We start from the raw sequence: 26943 nt of genomic DNA, 5'->3' as shown, positions 1-26943 counted from the left end.
GCAGAGCCCAGAGGTTAGGTGCAGAGCCCAGAGGTTAGGTGCAGAGCCCAGAGGTTAGGTGCAGTGCCCACTGCCCAGAGGTTAGGTGCAGAGCCCAGAGGTTAGGTGCAGAGCCCAGGGGTTAGGTGCAGAGCCCAGAGGTTAGGTGCAGTGCCCAGAGGTTAGGTGCAGAGCCCAGAGGTTAGGTGCAGAGCCCAGAGGTTAGGTGCAGTGCCCACTGCCCAGAGGTTAGGTGCAGAGCCCAGAGGTTAGGTGCAGTGCCCACTGCCCAGAGGTTAGGTGCAGAGCCCAGAGGTTAGGTGCAGTGCGCACTGCCCAGAGGTTAGGTGCAGAGCCCAGAGGTTAGGTGCAGTGCCACTGCCCAGAGGTTAGGTGCAGAGCCCAGAGGTTAGGTGCAGTGCCCAGAGGTTAGGTGCAGTGCCCAGAGGTTAGGTGCAGGGCGACATGGAGCTCCTGGCAGTGCCCAGAGGTTAGGTGCAGTGCCCAGAGGTTAGGTGCAGTGCCCAGAGGTTAGGTGCAGTGCCCAGAGGTTAGGTGCAGTGCCCAGAGGTTAGGTGCAGTGCCCAGAGGTTAGGTGCAGAGCCCAGAGGTTAGGTGCAGTGCCCAGAGTTTAGGTGCAGAGTCCAGAGGTTAGGTGCAGTGCCCAGAGGTTAGGTGCAGAGCCCAGAGGTTAGGTGCAGGGCGGCAGGGAGCTCCTGGCAGTGCCCAGAGGTTAGGTGTAGAGCCCAGAGGTTAGGTGCAGTGCCCAGTGGTTAGGTGCAGAGCCCAGAGGCTAGGTGCAGAGCCCAGAGATTAGGTGCAGTGCCCAGAGGTTAGGTGCAGAGCCCAGAGGTTAGGTGCAGTGCCCAGAGGTTAGGTGCAGAGCCCAGAGGGTAGGTGCAAAGTCCAGAGGTTAGGTGCAGAGCCCAGAGGTTAGGTGCAGAGCCCAGAGGTTAGGTGCAGTGCCCAGAGGTTAGGCGCAGAGCCCAGAGGATAGGTGCAGAGCCCAGCGGTTAGGTGCAGTGCCCAGAGGTTAGGTGCTGAGCCCAGAGGTTAGGTACAGAGCCCAGAGGTTAGGTGCAGTGCCCAGAGGTTAGGTGCAGAGCCCAGAGGTTAGGTGCAGTGCCCAGAGGTTAGGTGCAGAGCCCAGAGGTTAGGTGCAGAGCCCAGAGGTTAGGTGCAGGGCGACATGGAGCTCCTGGCAGTGCCCAGAGGTTAGGTGCAGTGCCCAGAGGTTAGGTGCAGAGCCCAGAGGTTAGGTGCAGTGCCCAGAGGTTAGGTGCAGTGCCCAGAGGTTAGGTGCAGTGCCCAGAGGTTAGGTGCAGTGCCCAGAGGTTAGGTGCAGAGCCCAGAGGTTAGGTGCAGAGTCCAGAGGTTAGGTGCAGAGTCCAGAGGTTAGGTGCAGTGCCCAGAGGTTAGGTGCAGAGCCCAGAGGTTAGGTGCAGGGCGGCAGGGAGCTCCTGGCAGTGCCCAGAGGTTAGGTGTTGAGCCCAGAGGTTAGGTGCAGTGCCCAGTGGTTAGGTGCAGAGCCCAGAGGCTAGGTGCAGAGCCCAGAGATTAGGTGCAGTGCCCAGAGGTTAGGTGCAGAGCCCAGAGGTTAGGTGCAGAGCCCAGAGGTTAGGTGCAGTGCCCAGAGGTAAGGTGCAGTGCCCAGAGGTTAGGTGCAGAGCCCAGAGGTTAGGTGCAAAGTCCAGAGGTTAGGTGCAGAGCCCAGAGGTTAGGTGCAGAGCCCAGAGGTTAGGTGCAGTGCCCAGAGGTTAGGCGCAGAGCCCAGAGGATAGGTGCAGAGCCCAGCGGTTAGGTGCAGTGCCCAGCCCAGAGGTTAGGTGCTGAGCCCAGAGGTTAGGTGCAGAGCCCAGAGGTTAGGTGCAGTGCCCAGAGGATAGGTGCAGAGCCCAGAGGTTAGGTGCAGTGCCCAGAGGTTAGGTGCAGAGCCCAGAGGTTAGGTGCAGAGCCCAGAGGTTAGGTGCAGTGCCCAGAGGTTAGGTGCAGAGCCCAGAGGTTAGGTGCAGAGCCCAGAGGTTAGGTGCAGGGCGACAGGGAGCTCCTGGCAGTGCCCAGAGGTTAGGTGCAGAGCCCAGAGGTTAGGTGCAGTGCCCAGAGGTTAGGTGCAGAGTCCAGAGGTTAGGTGCAGTGCCCACTGCCCAGAGGTTAGGTGCAGGGCGGCAGGGAGCTCCTGGCAGTGCCCAGAGGTTAGGTGCAGAGCCCAGAGGTTAGGTGCAGAGCCCAGAGGTTAGGTGCAGTGCCCAGAGGTTAGGTGCAGAGCCCAGAGATTAGGTGCAGTGCCCAGAGGTTAGGTGCAGAGCCCAGAGGTTAGGTGCAGTGCCCACTGCCCAGAGGTTAGGTGCAGAGCCCAGAGGTTAGGTGCAGTGCCCAGAGGTTAGGTGCAGTGCCCAGAGGTTAGGTGCAGGGCGACATGGAGCTCCTGGCAGTGCCCAGAGGTTATGTGCAGAGCCCAGAGGTTAGGTGCAGTGCCCAGAGGTTAGGTGCAGAGCCCAGAGGTTAGGTGCAGTGCCCAGAGGTTAGGTGCAGAGTCCAGAGGTTAGGTGCAGAGCCCAGAGGTTAGGTGCAGAGCCCAGAGGTTAGGTGCAGAGCCCAGAGGTTAGGTGCAGTGCCCACTGCCCAGAGGTTAGGTGCAGAGCCCAGAGGTTAGGTGCAGAGCCCAGGGGTTAGGTGCAGAGCCCAGAGGTTAGGTGCAGTGCCCAGAGGTTAGGTGCAGAGCCCAGAGGTTAGGTGCAGAGCCCAGAGGTTAGGTGCAGTGCCCACTGCCCAGAGGTTAGGTGCAGAGCCCAGAGGTTAGGTGCAGTGCCCACTGCCCAGAGGTTAGGTGCAGAGCCCAGAGGTTAGGTGCAGTGCGCACTGCCCAGAGGTTAGGTGCAGAGCCCAGAGGTTAGGTGCAGTGCCCACTGCCCAGAGGTTAGGTGCAGAGCCCAGAGGTTAGGTGCAGTGCCCAGAGGTTAGGTGCAGTGCCCAGAGGTTAGGTGCAGGGCGACATGGAGCTCCTGGCAGTGCCCAGAGGTTAGGTGCAGTGCCCAGAGGTTAGGTGCAGAGCCCAGAGGTTAGGTGCAGTGCCCAGAGGTTAGGTGCAGTGCCCAGAGGTTAGGTGCAGTGCCCAGAGGTTAGGTGCAGAGCCCAGAGGTTAGGTGCAGTGCCCAGAGGTTAGGTGCAGAGTCCAGAGGTTAGGTGCAGTGCCCAGAGGTTAGGTGCAGAGCCCAGAGGTTAGGTGCAGGGCGGCAGGGAGCTCCTGGCAGTGCCCAGAGGTTAGGTGTAGAGCCCAGAGGTTAGGTGCAGTGCCCAGTGGTTAGGTGCAGAGCCCAGAGGCTAGGTGCAGAGCCCAGAGATTAGGTGCAGTGCCCAGAGGTTAGGTGCAGAGCCCAGAGGTTAGGTGCAGAGCCCAGAGGTTAGGTGCAGTGCCCAGAGGTTAGGTGCAGTGCCCAGAGGTTAGGTGCAGTGCCCAGAGGTTAGGTGCAAAGTCCAGAGGTTAGGTGCAGAGCCCAGAGGTTAGGTGCAGAGCCCAGAGGTTAGGTGCAGTGCCCAGAGGTTAGGCGCAGAGCCCAGAGGATAGGTGCAGAGCCCAGCGGTTAGGTGCAGAGCCCAGCGGTTAGGTGCTGAGCCCAGAGGTTAGGTACAGAGCCCAGAGGTTAGGTGCAGAGCCCAGAGGTTAGGTGCAGTGCCCAGAGGTTAGGTGCAGAGCCCAGAGGTTAGGTGCAGAGCCCAGAGGTTAGGTGCAGGGCGACATGGAGCTCCTGGCAGTGCCCAGAGGTTAGGTGTAGAGCCCAGAGGTTAGGTGCAGTGCCCAGTGGTTAGGTGCAGAGCCCAGAGGCTAGGTGCAGAGCCCAGAGGTTAGGTGCAGTGCCCAGAGGTTAGGTGCAGAGCCCAGAGGTTAGGTGCAGAGCCCAGAGGTTAGGTGCAGTGCCCAGAGGTTAGGTGCAGTGCCCAGAGGTTAGGTGCAGAGCCCAGAGGTTAGGTGCAAAGTCCAGAGGTTAGGTGCAGAGCCCAGAGGTTAGGTGCAGAGCCCAGAGGTTAGGTGCAGTGCCCAGAGGTTAGGCGCAGAGCCCAGAGGATAGGTGCAGAGCCCAGCGGTTAGGTGCAGTGCCCAGAGGTTAGGTGCTGAGCCCAGAGGTTAGGTACAGAGCCCAGAGGTTAGGTGCAGAGCCCAGAGGTTAGGTGCAGTGCCCAGAGGTTAGGTGCAGAGCCCAGAGGTTAGGTGCAGAGCCCAGAGGTTAGGTGCAGGGCGACATGGAGCTCCTGGCAGTGCCCAGAGGTTAGGTGCAGTGCCCAGAGGTTAGGTGCAGAGCCCAGAGGTTAGGTGCAGTGCCCAGAGGTTAGGTGCAGTGCCCAGAGGTTAGGTGCAGAGCCCAGAGGTTAGGTGCAGAGCCCAGAGGTTAGGTGCAGTGCCCAGAGGTTAGGTGCAGAGTCCTGAGGTTAGGTGCAGTGCCCAGAGGTTAGGTGCAGAGCCCAGAGGTTAGGTGCAGGGCGGCAGGGAGCTCCTGGCAGTACCCAGAGGTTAGGTGTAGAGCCCAGAGGTTAGGTGCAGTGCCCAGTGGTTAGGTGCAGAGCCCAGAGGCTAGGTGCAGAGCCCAGAGATTAGGTGCAGTGCCCAGAGGTTAGGTGCAGAGCCCAGAGGTTAGGTGCAGAGCCCAGAGGTTAGGTGCAGTGCCCAGAGGTTAGGTGCAGTGCCCAGAGGTTAGGTGCAGAGCCCAGAGGTTAGGTGCAAAGTCCAGAGGTTAGGTGCAGAGCCCAGAGGTTAGGTGCAGAGCCCAGAGGTTAGGTGCAGTGCCCAGAGGTTAGGCGCAGAGCCCAGAGGATAGGTGCAGAGCCCAGCGGTTAGGTGCAGTGCCCTGCCCAGAGGTTAGGTGCTGAGCCCAGAGGTTAGGTACAGAGCCCAGAGGTTAGGTGCAGTGCCCAGAGGTTAGGTGCAGAGCCCAGAGGTTAGGTGCAGTGCCCAGAGGTTAGGTGCAGAGCCCAGAGGTTAGGTGCAGAGCCCAGAGGTTAGGTGCAGTGCCCAGAGGTTAGGTGCAGTACCCAGAGGTTAGGTGCAGAGCCCAGAGGTTAGGTGCAGGGCGACAGGGAGCTCCTGGCAGTGCCCAGAGGTTAGGTGCAGAGCCCAGAGGTTAGGTGCAGTGCCCAGAGGTTAGGTGCAGAGTCCAGAGGTTAGGTGCAGTGCCCACTGCCCAGAGGTTAGGTGCAGGGCGGCAGGGAGCTCCTGGCAGTGCCCAGAGGTTAGGTGCAGAGCCCAGAGGTTAGGTGCAGAGCCCAGAGGTTAGGTGCAGTGCCCAGAGGTTAGGTGCAGAGCCCAGAGATTAGGTGCAGTGCCCAGAGGTTAGGTGCAGTGCCCAGAGGTTAGGTGCAGTGCCCAGAGGTTAGGTGCAGGGCGGCAGGGAGCTCCTGGCAGTGCCCAGAGGTTAGGTGCAGAGCCCAGAGGTTAGGTGCAGGGCGGCAGGGAGCTCCTGGCAGTGCCCAGAGGTTAGGTGCAGAGCCCAGAGGTTAGGTGCAGGGCGGCAGGGAGCTCCTGGCAGTGCCCAGAGGTTAGGTGCAGAGCCCAGAGGTTAGGTGCAGGGCGGCAGGGAGCCCCTGGCAGTGCCTGGTCTCCTCACACTTTGCACTGCTCCCGTTGCCTTGGTTCCTGTGCTCCATGCAGGACGTAACTAAACTCCAGCAGGGCTGAGCTCATTGTTTGACTTTGCAGGGAAAACTGAAACCTCTTTCCGCCTCTCCCTCCTCCTCCTCCTCCTGAGAAAAAGGGGGGAGACTTGGCTACGAGAAAAGGATGTGAAAAAAATGGCGAACTTTTCCTGGGAAATCCTGAGTGTGAACCGTTACTTGTAGTAGGAGTGAGAGGAGCTCGGCACCACGGCCATGGCTGTCCCTGTGTGAGGAAGAATGGAGCAACAGGCTATGAAGAGGAAGGACAGGGTACGAGGCTCCAAACTTCTTTGTTGATTTTTTGCTGAGCCCCTCAGGCAGGCACCATTGTTTTATGTGATGTGTGGGTAATGTGGCTGCCATTGTAGGAGCTTGGGCACACAGCACTAGGGCAGTGTTTTATAAGGGACAATGTAACCATTTCACTGCTGGCTTCTCCTCCTCACTGTGCTGTGTAGTGCTGTGCAGGGTGCTAAGGGTTAACTCTTTGTGGTCTCCTGTGAGTCCATGCTGTGAAGAGAGGAGTAGGAAAAGTTTCTGACACTTCAGGTGACACCTCCACACCCTCTGAGGGGTGAGGGCAGAGGATGCCAGAAGGGGCAGTAGCCTGACAAGTGTGGAGGGCACAGGTTGTAACATAATATGGACATTTCCCTCCTGTTAGGGTTCTCACATGGCGGCATTTTTACTGATGTATGAAATTCCCTTTCACGTCTTGCTGCTGTTTTCTATACCTATGTTTTTTTATGTTGTGGCACAGCGGAGTTAAATATACTTACAGATGTAGCAGAGTTTACACACATCTAGTTAATTATGAGTTATGACAGTAACTCTGCTACATCTGTAGTATGATATGTGTCGAAATGTTCAGCCGAGTTTAGGTCCCATTCTTTCTAGGTGGTGACGGGATGAACGGCATGTTAAATGGGAACCCTATAGAATGACGGGGGTTTTAGAGTGCCCCACAGATGTATGGAACAAAGGCTTGAGTGACAGGCCATTCATGGGCATGAGGGGTGGGTGTAAAGGTGGCTCTAGGGAAGTCACTCAGCGTCAGCCATGTCCTCCTAGAACCCGGAGGGAGGAATGGAGGTCAGTCATCAGGAAAAATGGCGGACACAGGAGAATCCCATTATTTGTGGTGTAGTGTAACATCAGCCGCACTTTCTTGAAGGGGATTGGTTATGGTTTGTGAAATTATAAATCTTGTTTGCAAATATAAGAAGACATGTAATCTCTCCTGCCATTCCTTTATTATTCCTGCTAGAAGTTAAAGGGGTATTCCCATCACAGACAATGGGGACATATCGCTAGTTTATAGTGTCTGATAGGTTTGGGTCCCACCTCTGATACCCGCACCTACGCCACGGTGAGAGCTCTCTCCCCATAGAAGTGAACTGGAGCTCACCGCTCTTGCACGGCCACCGCTCCCATTCATTTCTATAGGGCCAACAGAAATAGCCGAGCCACCCTCCACCACCTTTCCCTCTCTAAGAGGTGGGACCTGCACCTATCAGACAATATCCTAGCGATATGTCCCCATTGTCCATGATGAAACAACCCCTTTAAGGCGTTCTCTCCCCAAGGAGAGATAGTACCTCCAAATCCTGACAGCCCTCTCACCCAGTTAAAGGGCTTCTGTCACCCCCCTTTGTGCAATTTTCATTAGCCGACATCAGCTATTTGCTGTCAGCTGAGCGCAATCATACATGTCCTACCTTTGTGGCTTATTTCTTGTAAAAATCATACTTTTATCATATGCAAATTTCTTCACTACCAGCAAGTTGGGCGTGTACTTTCTGGTAGCCGTCGCTTATAGACACGCCCCACCTCCTCTTGATAGACAGGGCCAGCGAGTGCTCTCCTCCTCCCGCTGGCCCCGTCTGCTGCTGAATTCCCGCTCCTGCGTCGTAACGTTCCTCGATTGGCGCAGGCGTACTGAGTGAAGGACGCGCGCTTGCCAGCCCCTTCCTAAGGCCGAGTTCACACGAACGTGTGTGACCCGTGCTCGTGCTGCGGCCCGCAAATAGCGGGCCGCAATGCACGATTGCCGGCCGTAGGTCAGCCGCATCGGATCGCGGACCCATTCACTTTAATGGGTCCTCGATCCGCCTGTTCCGCTAAAAGATAGGACGTGTTCTATATTTTTGCGGAACGGAGGTACGGGACGTAACCCCACGGAAGCACTCCGTAGTGCTTCCAAGGGGTCCCGTCCCGTGCGGCCGTTCCGCGATTCCGTATTTGCGGACCCATTAAAGTGAATGGGTCCGCATCCGTGATGCGGAATGCACACGGAACTGTGGCCGTGTATTGTGGCCCGCAATTTGCGGGCCGCAATACGGCCACAGATCACACACGTTTGTGTGAACTAAGCCTAAGTGCGCCTGCGCCGATTACGTCACACTACACCCGGAAGAGAAGACTGCCGGCATCAGCGAAAATTGGCAGTCTCCTCCTTTGGGTGTAGTGTGACGTAATCGGCGCAGGCGCACTGAGGAAGGAGCTGGCAAGCACGCGTCCTTCACTGAGTACGCCTGCGCCGATCGAGGAACGTTACGGCGCAGGCACGGGAATTCAGCAACAGACAGGGCCAGCTGGAGGAGGAGAGCACTCACTGGCCCTGTCTATCAAGAGGAGGTGGGGCGTGTCTAGATGCGGCGGCTACCAGCAAGTACACGCCCAACTTGCTGGTAGTGAAAAAATTTGCATATGATAAGCTACAGACAAAGGTAGGTCATGTATGATTGCGCTCAGCTGACATTAGCAAATAGCTGATGTCGGCTAATGAAAATTGCACAATGGGGGGGTGACAGAAGCCCTTTAAGCCAGTACTCTCTGCTCTGCACTGATGAAGGGCAATCACCCTGAAGCAGCTGTCTGCAGATGAGATGCTGGCTTATTTATTATCCCAGTCATGTCTGTTGATGATGAAGTACCTACCGTCTCATAGACCCACCGACCTGCCTGTTGTTCGGCATCTGCAGTAGCCACGAGGGTTTTTTAGAGAAATCCAAGACTGAAATTCACATGTGGACTAGCTCCATGGAAGCTCAGTGGATCTAATCTGCAGTCTTTAGCACATGAGCAATGAAGAAACATACTGAGGATTATAAAATCTGTCGCTGTCATCATTCTGCATAGATTATTTTTGTGGACCATGTGAACAGGGCATAAAACCCCCATTCACATACATTACAGGCAGAAGTGCTGCAGATTGTGCTCATGTAGGTGCGGTGTCCACACTAAGGCCTCATCCACACTTCCGTTTTTCACAGCACACGTACCCATTGCTTTAAATGTGTCTGTTCACATTTCAGTTAGTGGGTCAGTAAAAAAAAAATCACGAAGACATGCACTACTTTGATCCGTGATGCAGACTAAGCATGCCCATTAAAGTCTATGGGTTCGTGAAAATCACGGACACAACACGGGTGGCATCTGTGGTGCATCCGTTTTTCACGGAAGTCTGATAGAAAATGCTCTTGAAATAAATTTTCAGCTAAGCAACGTCCGTGAATTATGGATGACACACGGAGGGAAAAAACTGACACACGGATCCTTCATGGACATCATCACGGATGATACACGGATGCTTTTTTTCACGGCCGTGACACTGATGCGGAAGTGTGGACGAGGCCTTAATCTGAAAAAATACTCTTACCGGGCAGATATGAAATAATCAGCAACTTAGTCCTATTAGTGAAAATCGTGTCCTAATCATGTGATGTTCTAAGTGGCACAAATTTATCTAGGAAAGATACCCTTGTGTTATTGGGAATTTATCCTATGTCAACAGGGTGTGTTCATAGCCAGCACTGACCGGACCAGAGTGTAGGGACGCCCCCCCATTCATAAGGGGAATGTAATACCATTCCTAGTATTGTATGCAGCAGATTTACTATGACGTCAAGTGAATATCCAAATATATGAAATAATGTGAGCCGAAGACCACCACACTTGTATTGAAATATTTTCTTCCAGAAAGTTGCTCTGCTCATCTTAAAGTGAAGGCTAATATAGAAAACTTTTGAGGGTACCTTTACAAGGGGCCATGTGTGAAGGGTGCCTATGTCGATTAAAAATATGCCATGGATAATCTGGTCTAGAAGAAAGGGTGGTCTTTTGGAGAGCTGCCTGCCGGATCCGTCAAAGCATATGCCAACTGATGGCATTTATAGGACTGGTCAGGATCCTGAACCGTCTTACAAATGCATTGAAATGCCGGATCCGTCTTTTATTTTTTTTTACAATTTTTATTTCGCTTTTTTTTTTTTTTTCGGTCTGCGCATGCGCAGACCAGTAGGACGGGTCCGGCATTGTGGTATTTTGAATGTCAGATTCGGCACTAATACATGCCAATGGAAAAAATTACGGCAAGTGTTCCCGATTTTTGGCCGGAGATAAAACCGTAGCATGCTGCGGTATTATCTCCTTCCTGATCAGTCAAAAAGACTGAACTGAAGACATCCTGATGCATCCTGAATGTTACGCTCTCCATTCAGAATGCATTAGGATAAAACTGATCAGTTCTTTTCCGGTATTGAGCCCCTAGGATGGATGAGGATGTAGGATTGTCTCCAGAAGACCTTGAACTATAGGTAACAACTTATCCCCTTCTTTTTACACACAACAGGTTAAACAGAGGGTTAATACATGGCTCACTTACAAAGGTTTCACCAGGTGCCGCTCATGTAATTATGTAGTGAATACGAAAACTTTCCACAAGACGAATACTTCTCACATATACCCAATTAAATTTTACATTAATTGTAACTCTGCTGGGGTTGTATATGTCTTTCACTGCAAAGCTTGTGAATTGATGTATGTGGGCTGCACCATGAGAAAATTCAACATCGACAATCCTGCCAGTGTGAACATATCCAATGCCGCTAGACATTTTATACAAAAACATGAACGAAATGTGAAACATTTTAAAGCTGATGCTATCGAACAAGTGAAATTACCAAAGAGAGGATGTAAGATTAAGGGCCCTTTCACACCTGCGTTCTTTTCTTCCGGCATAGAGTTCTGTCGTCGGGGCCGGAAGAATCCTGATCAGTTTTATCCTAATGCATTCTGAATGGAGAGAAATCCGTTCAGGATGCATCAGGATGTCTTCAGTTCCGGAACGGAAAGTTTTTTGGCCGGAGAAAATACCGCAGCATGCTGCGCTTTTTGCTCCAGCCAAAAATCCTGAAGACTTGCCGCAAGGCCGGATCCGGAATGAATGCCCATTGAAAGGCATTGATCCGGATCCGGCCTTAAGCTAAACGTCGTTTCGGCGCATTGCCGGATGCGACGTTTAGCTTTTTCTGAATGGTTACCATGGCTGCCGGGACGCTAAAGTCCTGGCAGCCATGGTAAAGTGTAGCGGGGAGCAGCATATTTACCGTCCATGTGGCTGCCGGGGCGCTCCAGAGTGACGTCAGGGCGTGATCGCATGGCACGTCATCCATGCGCATGGGGCGCTCTGACGTCACTCTGGAGCGCCCCGGGAGCCGCGCGGACTGTAAGTATACCGCTCCCCCGCTCCTCGCTCCTACTATGGCAACCAGGACTTTAATAGCGTCCTGGCTGCCATAGTAACACTAAAAAGCATTTTGAAGATGGATCCGTCTTCAAATGCTTTCAGTACACTTGCGTTTTTCCGGATCCGGCGTGTAATTCCGGCAAGTGGAGTACATGCCGGATCCGGACAACGCAAGTGTGAAAGAGCCCTAAGGGAAGCTTTTTGGATCTTTAAATTAGATACTAGACACCCCAATGGTCTTAACATGAAAAATGAACGTATGCATTTCTATTGACCATTTTTCGCAGGTAATATGGGAATAACAGTTGCCTATTATATATTTGTATATGTTTATATACTCATGTATGACAGTCCTTACTATGTTGTATATGTAATTTTATATGCTGGTTATGGGAATTGTCATTTTTTACATAGAGGCAGCTAATTTAGATGGATGCTATTTGCAACTACATTGCTTGACAATGTGAACAGTGCCTTACACAGGAAACAGGAGGCTCCACCTTCCCTTCTTATCCCTTCCCCCATCTCCCCAGGTGGGGATGGAACCATTTGCTTCCAGTCCAGTATATAATCCCTGGAAAAGACACTGCTCACAGTTAAGAATAAGAACTCTGTTCGAAACGCGCCAATGGGTGCATGTCGTGTACATTGTTTCTACTGCCTGAATGAAGACGAGGATTTTAGCTACCAAAGAAAACATGAGTGCTGGAACTTTGTTTTTGATGAATTATGCTACAGAGGCTCACCTGCCTGTTCCGTGCACGCGGGCGATCCACGCTGATTGAGTGAGCTGGACTTTTCCTTACTGCTAGTGTGAAAGTACCCTTAAATGGTTTCACAAAAGAGTCTTCACATGACAGTTGGGGGTTTCTTGACCTCCTGCGGCTCCAAGAGGTTATTTCTGTAAATTGTGTGTTATGGTAGAGAACGCTGTGCTGTGCATGGTCAGTCCTTCTCTGCTTAGTAGTATCTTCCGCTAGTTCTGGTGACTATAAGGGTACAGTCACACAGCATAATTTGCCAGTGGAATTCTGTCGGCATTCATGTGTTGTGTGGGCGGCAGCATTGCAGTTTGTGGGCAAGCAGTTTAAGGTGGCGACTGCGCCAAGAAGGAACATGTCCCTCCTTGATGTTGTGTGTGGACAGCTCCTGCTTGGAGCCGCGATGGGTGTCCGCCCACGGTTTAGCTCCATTCAATGGATCTAAGCCGCAGGCTGGTCCACGGCATCCAAAGTGAACAACCGCAGCATAAAACAGCAGCAATTTCTGCTGTGGGATATACTGCGGATTTTGAGATCATCAGAATCGACTGTGGAAACGTACCCTAATACATGAAGCTTCACATGTGTGTCCCGGGCTCCTCCATCTTTGTGACTGTCGTGCAGCTTTGGTCATGGGACTGTTCTTCAGAAAGGTTGAGGGCCCAGATTATGGATGTTCCCCTATTAGAAATGCATGAATACTGTGTATACTGTGACTATATCATAAATGTATTTTCTTCAGCTACTCCAAGATTGTCACAAGTATTCTGTGATAGACATATCATATTATCATCTATTAACATATATTTGCCCCAGTCATTTCAACATCTTTACAATACTGTTTGTGGGAGATCTTTTCCAGACCACCATAGGCCACAGTCACAATTACTGCTTGTTACTCAAGATAATTATGGGTTCTTTGTTTTTCTTCTTTTTTTTTTTAAGTATCTTTCTGCTTTTTTCGGTTTCTTTTCACAATTTTCCCTATCTGGGAGGGATCCTCAGAACAGTTAATCCTGTCTCTGCTGTACAGTAATTACAGAACCTCCTAAAGTACTGTGTAGAAGCAAACACAATGCAACAGCACTCTGCAAACACAGAATATATAACTAATGCTATATTCACTGTACAACTGAATATGACTTTCTTAGCAAATATATTGTGATTAAAAAGTGCCCATCCGCTACGACAAGATTACCTTTTTATGGATAGGAACCTACTCTATATGATACTTCACCTTGTGACAACTGGCCTCAACTGTCCTCTGGATTGGTCATCAATATGTGATCGTGGGTGTATAACACCTGGGACCCCCACTGATCAGCGGTTTGAGAAGTCACCAATGCTCCTGTGAGCGGCGCTGCCTCCTCACAGCTCAACAAGCACAGCGCCGTACATTGTATAGCGGCTGTGCTTGGTATCGTGCTCAGCCCCGTTCACTTGAATGGAGCTGAGCTGCTCCTAGGCAATGTGATTGAGGACAGTGTTGTCACTGCCCTAAGCAAAGCAGAGAGAAGACCGCAATGCTTACAGGAGCACTACTGCCTTCTCAAACAGCTGATCGGTGGGGGTCCTGGGTGTTGGACCCCCACTGATCAGATACTGACGACCTGTTCAGAGGTCATCAGTAAAAAAAATCTTGGAAGACCCCTTTAGAGGAGAGCAGGCTCCACACACACTACTCACAAAAAGTTAGGGATATTTGGCTTTCGGGTAACATTCATGGAAAGCATAAAATGTTCACGCTACAGTGATATATCATGAAAGTAGGGCATTTAACCACCTCCGGACCGCCTAACGCAGATGTGCGGTCCAGAGGTGGCAGCTCTGCGCAGAGTCACGCATATATGCGTCATCTCGCGAGAGTCGGGATTTCCTGTGAACGCGCGCACACAGGCGCGCGCGCTCACAGGAACGGAAGGTAAGCGAGTGGATCTCCAGCCTGCCAGCGGCGATCGCTCGCTGGCAGGCTGGAGATGTGATTTTTTTAACCCCTAACAGGTATATTAGACGCTGTTTTGATAACAGCGTCTAATATACCTGCTACCTGGTCCTCTGGTGGTCCCTTTTGTTTGGATCGACCACCAAAGGACACAGGTAGCTGTGTAAAGTACCACAAAACACTACACTACACCCCCCCCTGTCACTTATTAACCCCTTATGAACCACTGATCACCCCATATAGACTCCCTGATCACCCCCCTGTCATTGATCACCCCCCTGTCATTGATCACCCCCCTGTAAGGCTCCATTCAGAGGTCCGTATGATTTTTACGGATCCACTGATACATGGATCGGATCCGCAAAACACATGCGGACGTCTGAATGGAGCATTACAGGGGGGTGATCAATGACAGAGGGGTGATCACCCATATAGACTCCCTGATCACCTCCGTCATTGATCACCCCCCTGTAAGGCTCCATTCAGACGTCCGTATGATTTTTACGGATCCACTGATACATGGATCGGATCCGCAAAACACATGCGGACGTCTGACTGGAGCCTTACAGGGGGGTGATCAATGACAAGGGGGTGATCACGCATATAGACTTCCTGATCACTTCCCTGTCATTGATCACCACCCTGTCATTGATCACCCCCCTGTAAGGCTCCATTCAGACGTCCGTATGATTTTTACGGATCCACTGATACATGGATCGGATCCGCAAAACACATGCGGACGTCTGAATGGAGCCTTACAGGGGGGTGATCAATGACAGAGGGGTGATCACCCATATAGACTCCCTGATCACCTCCGTCATTGATCACCCCCCTGTAAGGCTCCATTCAGACGTCCGTATGATTTTTACGGATCCACTGATACATGGATCGGATCCGCAAAACACATGCGGACGTCTGAATGGAGCCTTACAGGGGGGAATGATCAATGACAAGGGGGTGATCACGCATATAGACTTCCTGATCACTTCCCTGTCATTGATCACCACCCTGTCAGGCTCCATTCAGACGTCCGTACGATTTTTGCGGATCCGATCCATGTATCCGTGGATCCGTAAAAAATCATACGGACATCTGAATGGAGCCTTACAGGGGGGTGATCACCCATATAGACTCCCTGATCACCCCCCTGTCATTGATCACCCCCCTGTAAGGCTCCGTTCAGACGTCCGTATGCGTTTTGTGGATCCGATCCATGTATCCGTGGATCCGTAAAAAATCATACGGACGTCTGAATGGAGCCTTACAGGGGGTGATCACCCATATAGACTCCCTGATCACCCCCCTGTCATTGATCACCCCCCTGTAAGGCTCCATTCAGACGTCCGTATGCGCTTTGCGGATCCGATCCATGTATCCGTGGATCCGTAAAAAATCATACGGACGTCTGAATAGAGCCTTACACGGGGGTGATCAATGACAGGGGGGTGATCACCCCATATAGACTCCCTGATCACCCCCCTGTCATTGATCACCCCCCTGTAAGGCTCCATTCAGACGTCCGTATGCGCTTTGCGGATCCGATCCATGTATCCGTGGATCCGTAAAAAATCATACGGACGTCTGAATAGAGCCTTACACGGGGGTGATCAATGACAGGGAGGTGATCACCCCATATAGACTCCCTGATCACCCCCCTGTCATTGATCACCCCCCTGTAAGGCTCCATTCAGACGTCCGTATGCGTTTTGCGGATCCGATCCATGTATCCGTGGATCCGTAAAAAATCATACGGACGTCTGAATGGAGCCTTACAGGGGGGTGATCAATGACAGGGGGGTGATCACCCTATATAGACTCCCTGATCACCCCCCTGTCATTGATCACCCCCTGTAAGGCTCCATTCAGACATTTTTTTGGGCCCAAGTTAGCGGAAATTTTTTGTTTGTTTTTGTTTTTGTTTTTTCTTACTAAGTCTCATATTCCATTAACTTGTGTCAAAAAAATAAAATCTCACATGAACTCACCATACCCCTCACGGAATCCAAATGCGTAAAATCTTTTAGACATTTATATTCCAGACTTCTTCTCACGCTTTAGGGCCCCTAAAATGCCAGGGCAGTATAAATACCCCACATGTGACCCCATTTCGGAAAGAAGACACCCCAAGGTATTCCGTGAGGGGCATGACGAGTTCCTAGAATTTTTAATTTTTTTGTCGCAAGTTAGTGGAATATGAGACTTTGTAAGAAAAAAATAATAAAAATAAAAAATCTTCATTTTCCGCTAACTTGTGACAAAAAATAAAAAGTTCTATGAACTCACTATGCCCATCAGCGAATACCTTAGGGTGTCTACTTTCCAAAATGGGGTAATTTGTGGGGTTTTTCTACTGTCTGGGCATTGTAGAACCTCAGGAACCTCAGAAAGTCAGAGCTGCTTCAAAAAGCGGAAATTCACATTTTTGTACCTTAGTTTGTAAACGCTATAACTTTTACCAAAACCATTTTCTTTTGCCCAAACATTTTTTTTTATCAAAGACATGTAGAACAATAAATTTAGAGAAATTTTATATATGGATGTCGTTTTTTTTGCAAAATTTTACAGCTGAAAGTGAAAAATGACATTTTTTTGCAAAAAAATCGTTAAATTTCGATTAATAACAAAAAAAGTAAAAATGTCAGCAGCAATAAAATACCACCAAATGAAAGCTCTATTAGTGAGAAGAAAAGGAGGTAAAATTCATTTGGATGGTAAGTTGCATGACCGAGCAATAAACGGTGAAATTAGTGTAGTGCAGAAGTGTAAAAAGTGGCCTGGTCATGAAGGGGGTTTTAGCTAGCGGGGTTAAAGTGGTTAAGTTGAAGTAGCAATGGTGGTTTCCTCATCTCAAACAATTTATTGAAACAAAAGCTAACACCAGTGGGGGGTATACCCCCACAATAATAGTCACTGTCTCAACAACTTGTCATGTGGCATTCAGCATCAATTATAGCTTGACAACGATGTCTCATGCTGTTCACAAGTCAACTTATTGTCTGCTGAGACATGGCATCCCACTCTTGTTAAAGGACGGCCCTCAGGCCATTGAGGTTTTGAGGTACAGAGTTATGAGCCTCTACATAGCGATTCAGCTGATCCCATAGGTTTTCAATGGGATTCACGTCTGGAGAAACTCAATTTGAGGTACCCCAGTCTCCAGCAGCTGTTCCCTAATGATGCGACCTCGATGAGCTGGCGCTTTGTCCTCCATGAAGTGGAAATTAAGCCTGTGTTGTTCATGCAGAGGTACAATGACTGGATAAATGATGTTATTCAAGTAGTATGGACTTGTCACTGGACCATTCATAAAGTGTAGGGCAGTTCTGTATTGACTAGACACACCTGCCCACACTGTTACCACTGCCACTAAAGGCTTAACTGGTGACAACAGTGTCTGATGCATAGAGCTCTCCTTGACGACTCCAATATCATTGGTGGCCATCATTTCTGCTTAGCGTGAATCGTCTTTCATCAGTGAACAGCACTGACGGCTACTGGTCCCTCGTCCAGCGTAGATGATCCCTGGCCCATGGAAGACAATGACGCCTGTGCCTGGTGGTGGGGTCAGGTACCCTTGCATTTCGCTAGCACGCAGACCACACTGATGCATCTCACCTCCCTTTAATGTGCCTGGAGTTGTGTGGCATTCATCATCCTATTCTACAGGGCATTGTTCACAGTGAAACGGTCATCAGTGTGGGATGTGGCCAAAATGTGTCCACGTCTATGCCTTTCTGTGACTCTTCCAGTCTCTCTGTATCTCTGTTGCAACCTGCTGACACTCTGTGACACTCTAAGCTCAGGGGCCACTTCCGTCTGAGAGCATCCTGCTTGAAGCCTCTCAATGGTGCGGTACTGTTGATCAATTGTTAGGTGTCATCTTGGTCTCATGATGTCAAAATGCGAACAGCATGATGAGGAGGACTGATTAATTACCAATTCTAATTGAACCAGGAAATGTATTGGGCGATTCATGGGTCAAACACCTGTTGTGAATTTTGCTGTTAAGCTCCTTGTTAGAGAACAGCAAATTGTGCAAAAAGTACTGAAACATTGAACAGTTGGACATGTGCATTCAAAAGTTTAGAGAAGGTCACAATAAGTTCACCTGTAAAGGTTAGAGTGCATTTTAGATTCATCCTGAAATTTCACCAATAAGCCAAATATCCCTAACTTTTTGTGAGCAGTGTATATGCTGAACCTACTCCATATGATGCCTCTCCTTGTGCCAGCTGGCCTCAAATGAATTCAGGGAGAGCAGACCTCAGTAACCCCCTCCTCCCACTACACAGTGGATGGAGCTGTGTAGTCCGGCACCTATTTGTAATGCTGGAACTGCACTAGAGCAACTGACTCCTGCCAGTCAGATATCAGTGACCTATCCTGAGGGTAGGGTCTCAATATTAGGCCGAATGCACACGGACGTTGTTCACGGCCGTGAGCGGTCCGTGGAACTGTGGCCTGGATTCCTGCTGAGTGCAGGCGCGCACGGCGTCCTTGGTTGCTATGACGCCGTGCGCTCCCTGCTGCCGCCGCAGTACAGTATTACACTGGTATGATCTATACCAGTGTATTACTGTACTGCGGCGGCAGCAGGGAGCGCACGGCGTCATAGCAACCCATGACACCGTGCGCTCCTGCACTCAGCAGGAATCCAGGCCGCGGTTCCACGGACCGCTCACGGCCGTGAACAACGGCCGCGTGCATTCGGCCTTAAAGTGGTTGTTGCATCTGGTAATATGGCATACCTGTAATAAACTTACCCTATGCATGTCATTCTCGTTATCCGCTCCTTCTCTCCCTATCTGTAATTTTTCTGTGGTCATATTTATAGCTGGTTGTTAGATGTCCCGCCCACGGTAGATACCAAGGACCTGTAATGGTGGAACATTTAAACCCATTTAAAGAAGGATTTTTATTTTTTTATTTTTTATTTTAAATTGTAAAATTAAAGTGTACCGTATTTCCCACATTTAGTTTTTTAATAAGTAAAAATAAAATCACAACAATATCATCCTTTTCTGTAATCCTATTCTTTTTTCAAATTGTAGTTCAAAGGGTAAAAATAAAAAATGCCTTCCATATGCTTATTCTTCATTCTTCTGGAGGAATAATCTTATTTCTTCCTTCCCTTTTCTAAGATGTGAAAACAAATAGAAACATCTGAATATCTTACAGTGATAAATCTCGTTTCTCCAGTGAATGGTTTGGGAACCACTTGTATCTAACCTGCTGCTCTGTACAGCACTCTCTGAATTCCAATGTCCACGTATTATCCTGTCCTAGAGCTTTCTAGAGGAAATCCGTGTGTTGTTCTAGATGGCAGCCGGGGCCAGTGCATCAAAGCTTGTGATATGACAGAGATGCCTGTAAGACTAGTGGGGAAGATTTACTAATCCTATAGCTGGAGTAAGCTTAGCCAGGCTGTCTAGACCTGCACCACATTTATCACAGGGGCTCCGGCTGGGTTCACATCACGTTTTTCCCATCTGTTTAACGTATACAAAAAACACATATGTTAAACGGATGCCTCAGGCTGATGCCATACAATGGCATCCGTTCACCATAGAGTTTCATTGTAAAAAAAATAAAAATAAAAGTATGTTATTTTACCGGACTTTGCAGGATACAAGAACGTAGTGTGCTACATTTATACCACAAACAGAGCCATAGAACGTGATGTGAACCCACCATAACTCTATACTAGCTCTTTGTTGGCTTAGTTGGAAAATATATTTGACATTAGAATTGTGTTCGATGTTTGGTGTTAATGGCACATATAAGGCTACTTTCACACTAGCGTTTTATTTTTCCGGTATTGAGATTCGTCATAGCCGCTCAATACCGGAAAAAAACGCTTCAGTTTTGTCCCCATTCATTGTCAATGGAGACAAAACTGAACAGAACAGAATGCTCCAAAATGCATTCTGTTTAGTTGCGTTCCCATACTGGAGAGCAAACCGCAACATGTTGTAGTATGCTTTCCGTCCTGGGATGCGGAGACACAATCTGACACAATAGAAAACGGATTAATCCTCCATTGACTTTCAGTGGAGTTCGTGACGGATCTGTCCTGCCTATGTTAAATATAATACAACCGGATCTGTTCATAATGGTTCAGATGGTTGTATTATCAGTAACGGAAGCGTTTTTTGCTGAACCCTGACAGTAAAAACGCTAGTGTGAAAGTAGCCTAAGTCCATGCATCATTTTGTGTGAAGACACAACGCTTCTCCATTAAGCCACAGCCCTTCATTCAGTTAGGCACAGATACTTTCTCTAACCTAGATGTGCCAAATTGTGCCATATATAGCCACAATGTATGTGAGAATCTAGGTGCACTCACGTTAGTAAATGTGGGGCATCACGTCCTGCACCACCAGTCTGCAAACCACTTGGCTAGTGTTTGTGTCACTAATCAATGGATTGGGGGGGGGGGGGGATATGTGGAGGTAGTTCTTCGAGTAAACCTGTTGTCTATAATTTTCAATAGTTTTGTTGCAGAACATTCACATGTTAATGGGGTACTCCAGTTGGTTAAACTATCAGATTGGTGAGGGTCCTACTGCTGTGGCCCCGTACCCACTGCAGCTCCCCTGAAAAGAACAGAGTGGCCAGTCGCATGTGTGCGGCTGGTCCATTTGTTTCTGTGGGAGTTCCAGAGATAGCGGCGCTCACCTATCTCCATAACTCCCGTAGAAATTAATGGAGGGGCCATGCGCATGTGCGACTGGCCGCTCCGTTCTTTTCAGAAGAGTTGCAGGGGGTATGAGGCCCCTGTTCTCGTGATCGGAGGGTATCCCAGCGGTAGGACCCCCTCTGATCTGATAGTGTCCCCTATAGGGGATAACTTTTAACCAACCGGAATACCCCTTTAAGTGCTTTTTATGTAGGCTTTATTTATATGGCTTGTCTGAATGTAATATTTGGTTCAGTTATAGGTTTATTGTACCTGTGTAGTCAATTTGTTATGGGGATAACACTGGACAGTTGCAAGAAAAAGTATGTGAACCCTTTGGAATGATATGGATTTCTGCACAAATTGGTCATAAAATGTGATCTGATCTTCATCTAAGTCACAACAATAGACAATCGCGGTCTGCTTAAACTAATAACACACAAAGAATTACATGTATAGGAAGATTACAGAGGCTCTACTGATAACAAAAACACGGATAGGTGCTCTCTCCAATATGGCAGTACCTAATGCCAAGGTATTGGCTATATTATAGAGATTAACAAAATGGAGGGCACTCAAATGGCTGGGTATATATAAGGAATCAGATAATAGATATGGTATATAACCTATTATTTATTGTTTAAAATTTGTCATACAAGATAGAATCATTCAGTAAATCGATAGTGGTAGTGTGATGGTTATAAGATGAAATAACAAATTACTCTGTATAATTGGCAAAATGAGCATACATCAAATAAGCATATATTAAAAAAGCATATATTAAAGGAAGGAATGACCTATTTATGCAGGTGATCAGTCTGCATATAGGTCCTATGTAAAATTCGGAGTTGTGCACAATGGAATAAAATTCATGCTAATGTAGGTTCGATTGTATCCTGGAGAAGCAGTCGCTGTACAGGAAAAAGAAGAGAGGAACAGTCTTACCCCATATAACTGGATCCCAAAGAGCTGTTGCAGAGGGGTGTCTGTGTGGAAGATAGTCCAATCTTGTATGGCGTTGGTGCGCACGTGGTCCTCGGCATGTTCCTCTATCGTGGCTTCCGAATCTCTGCTGTCTTACCCGTATTGCAGGAAATGACGATTCTGTGTAGCCGGAAATGACGATTTTTTGTGTTCCGATCAGTTAGCAGATTTCGGAGAGTTACGATCTATTTAATAAATATTCATCTGTAGTTTCTGGTCACTCTAGATTTATTCGAAGTCCATGTACTATCCTTTATCGAAACAAACGAGTTTCGGTACACACTGATGAAGGTACAAGAGTGTACCGAAACGCGTTTGGTTCGATAAAGGATAGTACATGGACTTCGAATAAATCGAGAGAGACCAGAAACTACAGATGAATATTTATTAAATAGATCGTAACTCTCCGAAATCTGCTAACTGATCGGAACACAAAAAAATCTTCATTTCCGGCTACACAGAATCGTCATTTCCTGCAATACGGGTAAGACAGCAGAGATTCGGAAGCCACGATAGAGGAACACGCCGAGGACGCCGAGGACCACGTGCGCACCAACGCCATACAAGATTGGACTATCTTCCACACAGACACCCCTCTGCAACAGCCCTTTGGGATCCAGTTATATGGGGTAAGACTGTTCCTCTCTTCTTTTTCCTGTACAGCGACTGCTTCTCCAGGATACAATCGAACCTACATTAGCATGAATTTTATTCGATTTTATTCCATTGTGCACAACTCCGAATTTTACATAGGACCTATATGCAGACTGATCACCTGCATAAATAGGTCATTCCTTCCTTTAATATATGCTTTTTTAATATATGCTTATTTGATGTATGCTCATTTTGCCAATTATACAGAGTAATTTGTTATTTCATCTTATAACCATCACACTACCACTATCGATTTACTGAATGATTCTATCTTGTATGACAAATTTTAAACAATAAATAATAGGTTATATACCATATCTATTATCTGATTCCTTATATATACCCAGCCATTTGAGTGCCCTCCATTTTGTTAATCTCTACAAAGAATTAAATGTTACCATGTTTTTATTGAACACACCATGTAAACATTCACAGTGCAGGTGGAAAAAGTATGTGAACCCTTGGATTTAATAACTGGTTGCACCTCTTTTGGCAGCAATAACTTCAACTAAACATTTCCTGTAGTTGCAGATCAGACGTGCACAACGGTCAGGAGAAATTCTTGACCATTCCTCTTTACAGAACTGTTTCAGTTCAGCAATATTCTTGGGATGTCTGGTGTGAATCGCTTTCCTGAGGTAATTCCGCAGCATCTCAATCAGGTTGAGGTCAGGACTGTGACTGGGCCACTCCAGAAGGCGTATTTTCTTCTGTTTAAGCCATTCTGTTGTTCATTTACTTCTATGCTTTGGGTCGTTGTCCTGTTGCAACACCCATCGTCTGTTGAGCTTCAGCTGGTAGACAGATGGCCTTAAGTTCTCCTGCAAAATGTCTTGATAAACTTGGGAATACATTTTTCCTTAGATGATAGCAATCCGTCCAGGCCCTGGCGCAGCAAAGCAGCCCCAAACCATGATTCCCTCACCACCATACTTCACAGTTGGGATGAGGTTTTGATGTTGGTGTGCTGTGCCTCTTTTTCTCCACACATAGTGTTGTGTGTTTCTTCGAAACAACTCAACTTTGGTTTCATCTGTCCACAGAATATTTTGCCAGTACTGCTGTGGAACATCCAGGTGCTCTTGTGCAAACTGTAAACGTGCAGCAATGTTTTTTTGGGACAGCAGTGGCTTCCTGTGGTATCCTCCCATGAAATCCATTCTGGTTTAGTGTTTTACGTATCGTAGATTTGCTAACAGGGATGTTAGCATATGCCAGAGACTTTTGTAAGTCTTTAGCTGACACTCTAGGATTCTTCTTCACCTCATTGAGCAGTCTGCGCTGTTCTCTTGCAGTCATCTTTATAGGACAGCCACTCCTAGGGAGAGTAGCAGCAGTGCTAAACTTTCTCCATTTATAGACAATTTGTCTTACCGAGGACTGATGAACAGCAAGGCTTTTGAAGATACTTTTATAACCCTTTCCAGCTTTATGCAAGTTAACAATTCTTAATCGTAGGTCTTCTGAGAGCTCTTTTGTGCAAGGCATCATTCACATCAGGCAATGCTTCTTGTGATAAAGCAAACCCAGAACTGGTGTGTGTTTTTTATAGGGCAGGGCAGCTGTAACCAACACCTCCAATATCATCTCATTGATTGGACTCCAGTTGGCTGATACCTCATTCCAATTAGCTCTTGGAGATGTCATTAGTCTAGGGGTTCACATACTTTTTCCACCTGCACTGTGAATGTTTACATGGTGTGTTCAATAAAAACATGGTAACATGTAATTCTTTGTGTGCTATTAGTTTAAGCAGATTGTGATTGTCTATTGTTGTGACTTAGATGAAGATCAGATCACATTTTATGACCAATTTGTGCAGAAATCCATATAATTCCAAAGGGTTCACATACTTTTTCTTGCAACTGTATGTAAATGTGATCAGCACACACAAAGAGTTGTCCTTTTGGCATACATCATATGTTTTACAGGATGTGCTGTTTTTTAGCTGTATTAAGCCTCAGTCACACGTCAGTGTTCGGTCGGTGATTTCCATCAGTGATTGTGAGCCAATACCAGGATTGGAGCCTCCACAAACATAAGGTAAAATATCTGCTCCTGTTCTGTGTTTAGAGCCGCACCTGGTTTTGGCTTACAATCACTGATGGAAATCACTGACCGAATACTGAGATGTGAATGAGGCATTAGGCTAGTTTCACACTGGTGTTTAGAGATCAGGCAGTCTGTTCCGGCAGCACTCTGAATATGCTGAGAATCAGCCGGAGTAAAGCCTCTGCGCACAGCAGTATCTAAGTCACAATAAAATTGTTCCTATTACGTAGCTTAAATACTTGCGCTGCAGGTCCCAGCAGTGAAGTGGGTATATTCACACAGAGATGCAATATTTATGAAACCGCGCTGCTTCACATTCGAAATACCTTTGGCGCAATCACCCACATTGTCAGACACCAGACATCAATACTCCCAACATTGATCTTAAACCGGAACTCTATGGGTTCCTCTCTAAAGTATCAAAATCACACAATAGTGAAATACTTCCGGTACAGTTTCAAATTTCTGTGGTTTTATTATACTCACAAACAAAATAAAATTGCCAGCATATCATTAAACATAATCCGCGTCACAGCAAGACCCGGGTTTTGCACAGGTCTTCGTCAGGGGCAACATCTGAACATTACTCCAGGCTGAGTCTATTTAACTCCAACCCTCCCCAATCCTAAAAAATCCGGAAATTACATCATAGTACCAACCCAGATATACCTCCTCCATTCCAAACTGCTAACAGATAAATTAACCCCTCTTCTAATCACCTTTCTATACCATTCAATAAATTATATCCAAAAACCCTCAATCATATTAAAACATAAAACCATATACACAAATTATACAATCATATTAATACAGATGATCATATTCCATATCTATTACATAGTAACATAGTACATAAGGCCAAAAAAAGACATTTGTCCATCCAGTTCGGCCTGTTATCCTGCAAGTTGATTCAGAGGAAGGCAAAAAAAAAAAAAAACTGTGAGGTAGAAGCCAATTTTCCCCACTTCAATAAAAAATTCCTTCCCGACTCCAATCAGGCAATCAGAATAACTCTCTGGATCAAGGACCCCTCTCTAAAAGCTATAGCCTGTAATATTACTCTCCAGAAATACATCCAGGCCCCTCTTGAATTCCTTTATTGTACTCACCATTATTACCTCCTCAGGCAGTTCCATAGTTCCATAGTCTCACTGCTCTTACCGTAAAGAATCCTCTTCTATGTTTGTGTACAAACCTTCTTTCCTCCAGACGCAGAGGATGTCCCCTCGTCACAGTCACAGTCCTGGGGATAAATAGCTGATGGGATAGATCTCTGTACTGTCCCCTGATATATTTATACATTGTAATTAGATCTCTCCTCAGTCGTCTTTTTTTTAAAGTGAATAACCCTAATTTTGATAATCTTTCAGGGCAGGGCTTGACAAATCCCAGGCGCCAGGTCGCCATGGCGACTAGGAATTTTGCCCTGGCGCCTGGGTATTTGCCCCTGCTTGAAAATAGGCCCAGCAGCCGGGCGCAGACACTGGAGGGTTAGGACCGCTAGCAAAATGAAACCTTTTTTTTTTTTTATCACTTGAGCGGCGCGCCCAGGCTCGGACTGCCACCCTGCCCGGACCCCTCAGCTTTCGGCTCCATTGTGGTTTGGCGACTCTCTCTCGCCGTCTATCGGTCGCAGCGTGCGTCATCTCCAGGGCAGTTAAACATGGCGAAGCCTTTACAGGAGCCCGGCCGATAATTATCATCAGAGCCCGTGTGCCGGTGAGAGAGCCTCGGCGGGGGGAGAGGAGTTAGTGCAAGGGAGGCAGAGCGGGAGCACAGGTAGCGGCGCTGCACTCGCTGACAAGTGGAGGTAAGACAATCAGCCCATCATCATTCCAAGTGCTGCCAGGTCCCTGCACGGCCGGCTCTGCGGCGGTAAATGATGCGCTCTGCACTAAGTTTGTAATGTCTGCCTGCTACAGCCAAGTTGGCCTCGAGCATGGCCATGAACCCAGGGGGGGAGCTGCATACCTGCTGCTGTTATTAGGCTGGAGCTCCTGCTAGCCACAACTGGTGGCCATTCCTGCACCGTCCTCCATCCCTGCAGTTACCATTCAGCCACTTCTTAGTTCTTTCACTTTCTAGGAAAGCTGGGTGACAGCCTGTATACCACACAGAAAGCTGGGTGGCAGCTCCTAGGAGAGCTGTGTGGTATACAGGCGGTCACCCAGCTTTCCTGGTCTCCTGAAGAGAATATATCTCAGTATAGGAACATTTAGATACGTTATCATATGAGTTACCCATTCAGGAGTCTCGGAAAGCCGGGTTGCAGCTCCTATGAGAAGACTACTGAATGGCCAAATCATCTGATGACTTTTCTATCTGTTCCCATACTGAGATATATTCTCCTCAGGAAAGCTGGGTGACAGGCTGTGTGTGAGGATTTTTGGTAAAATTTTATCCATTTTGCTGGCATTTGCTGCAATACGCTGTGGATTTCATAGCTGCAGTTCTATGAGATGAATGAGCCCGGACCAAACATCCTGGGGAAGGGATCTCAGTTCAGTCAGCTGCAGCACAGGGATTATACACACAGTGACGTCACAGCGCAGGGATTATACACACAGTGGCGTCACAGCGCAGGGATTACAGTGACGTCACAGCACAGGGATTACACACACAGTGACGTCACAGCGCAGGGATTACAGTGACGTCACAGCACAGGGATTACAGTGACGTCACAGCACAGGGATTATACACATAGTGACGTCACAGC

General features: G+C 48.4%; 1 protein-coding gene across 1 annotated transcript in view; it reads left to right on the top strand.

Annotated features, from left to right (window-relative positions):
- The first annotated feature begins 5759 nt into the window (after nt 1-5759).
- Nucleotides 5760-26943, top strand: part of TTC28 (tetratricopeptide repeat domain 28) — a 611240-nt gene continuing 590056 nt past the window's right edge. Inside the window, exon 1 of the mRNA XM_044275399.1 lies at nt 5760-5895. Coding sequence (XP_044131334.1) covers nt 5863-5895 — 33 coding nt within the window. The 5' untranslated portion in view covers nt 5760-5862. The remainder of the gene's footprint in view (nt 5896-26943) is intronic.

Source organism: Bufo gargarizans, chromosome 1 (genome assembly GCF_014858855.1).
Source record: "Bufo gargarizans isolate SCDJY-AF-19 chromosome 1, ASM1485885v1, whole genome shotgun sequence".
In the NCBI taxonomy this organism is placed as follows: Eukaryota; Metazoa; Chordata; class Amphibia; order Anura; family Bufonidae; genus Bufo; species Bufo gargarizans.
Note: the sequence above shows the minus strand (reverse complement) of the source record. Positions and strands in the feature narration are given on the sequence as shown.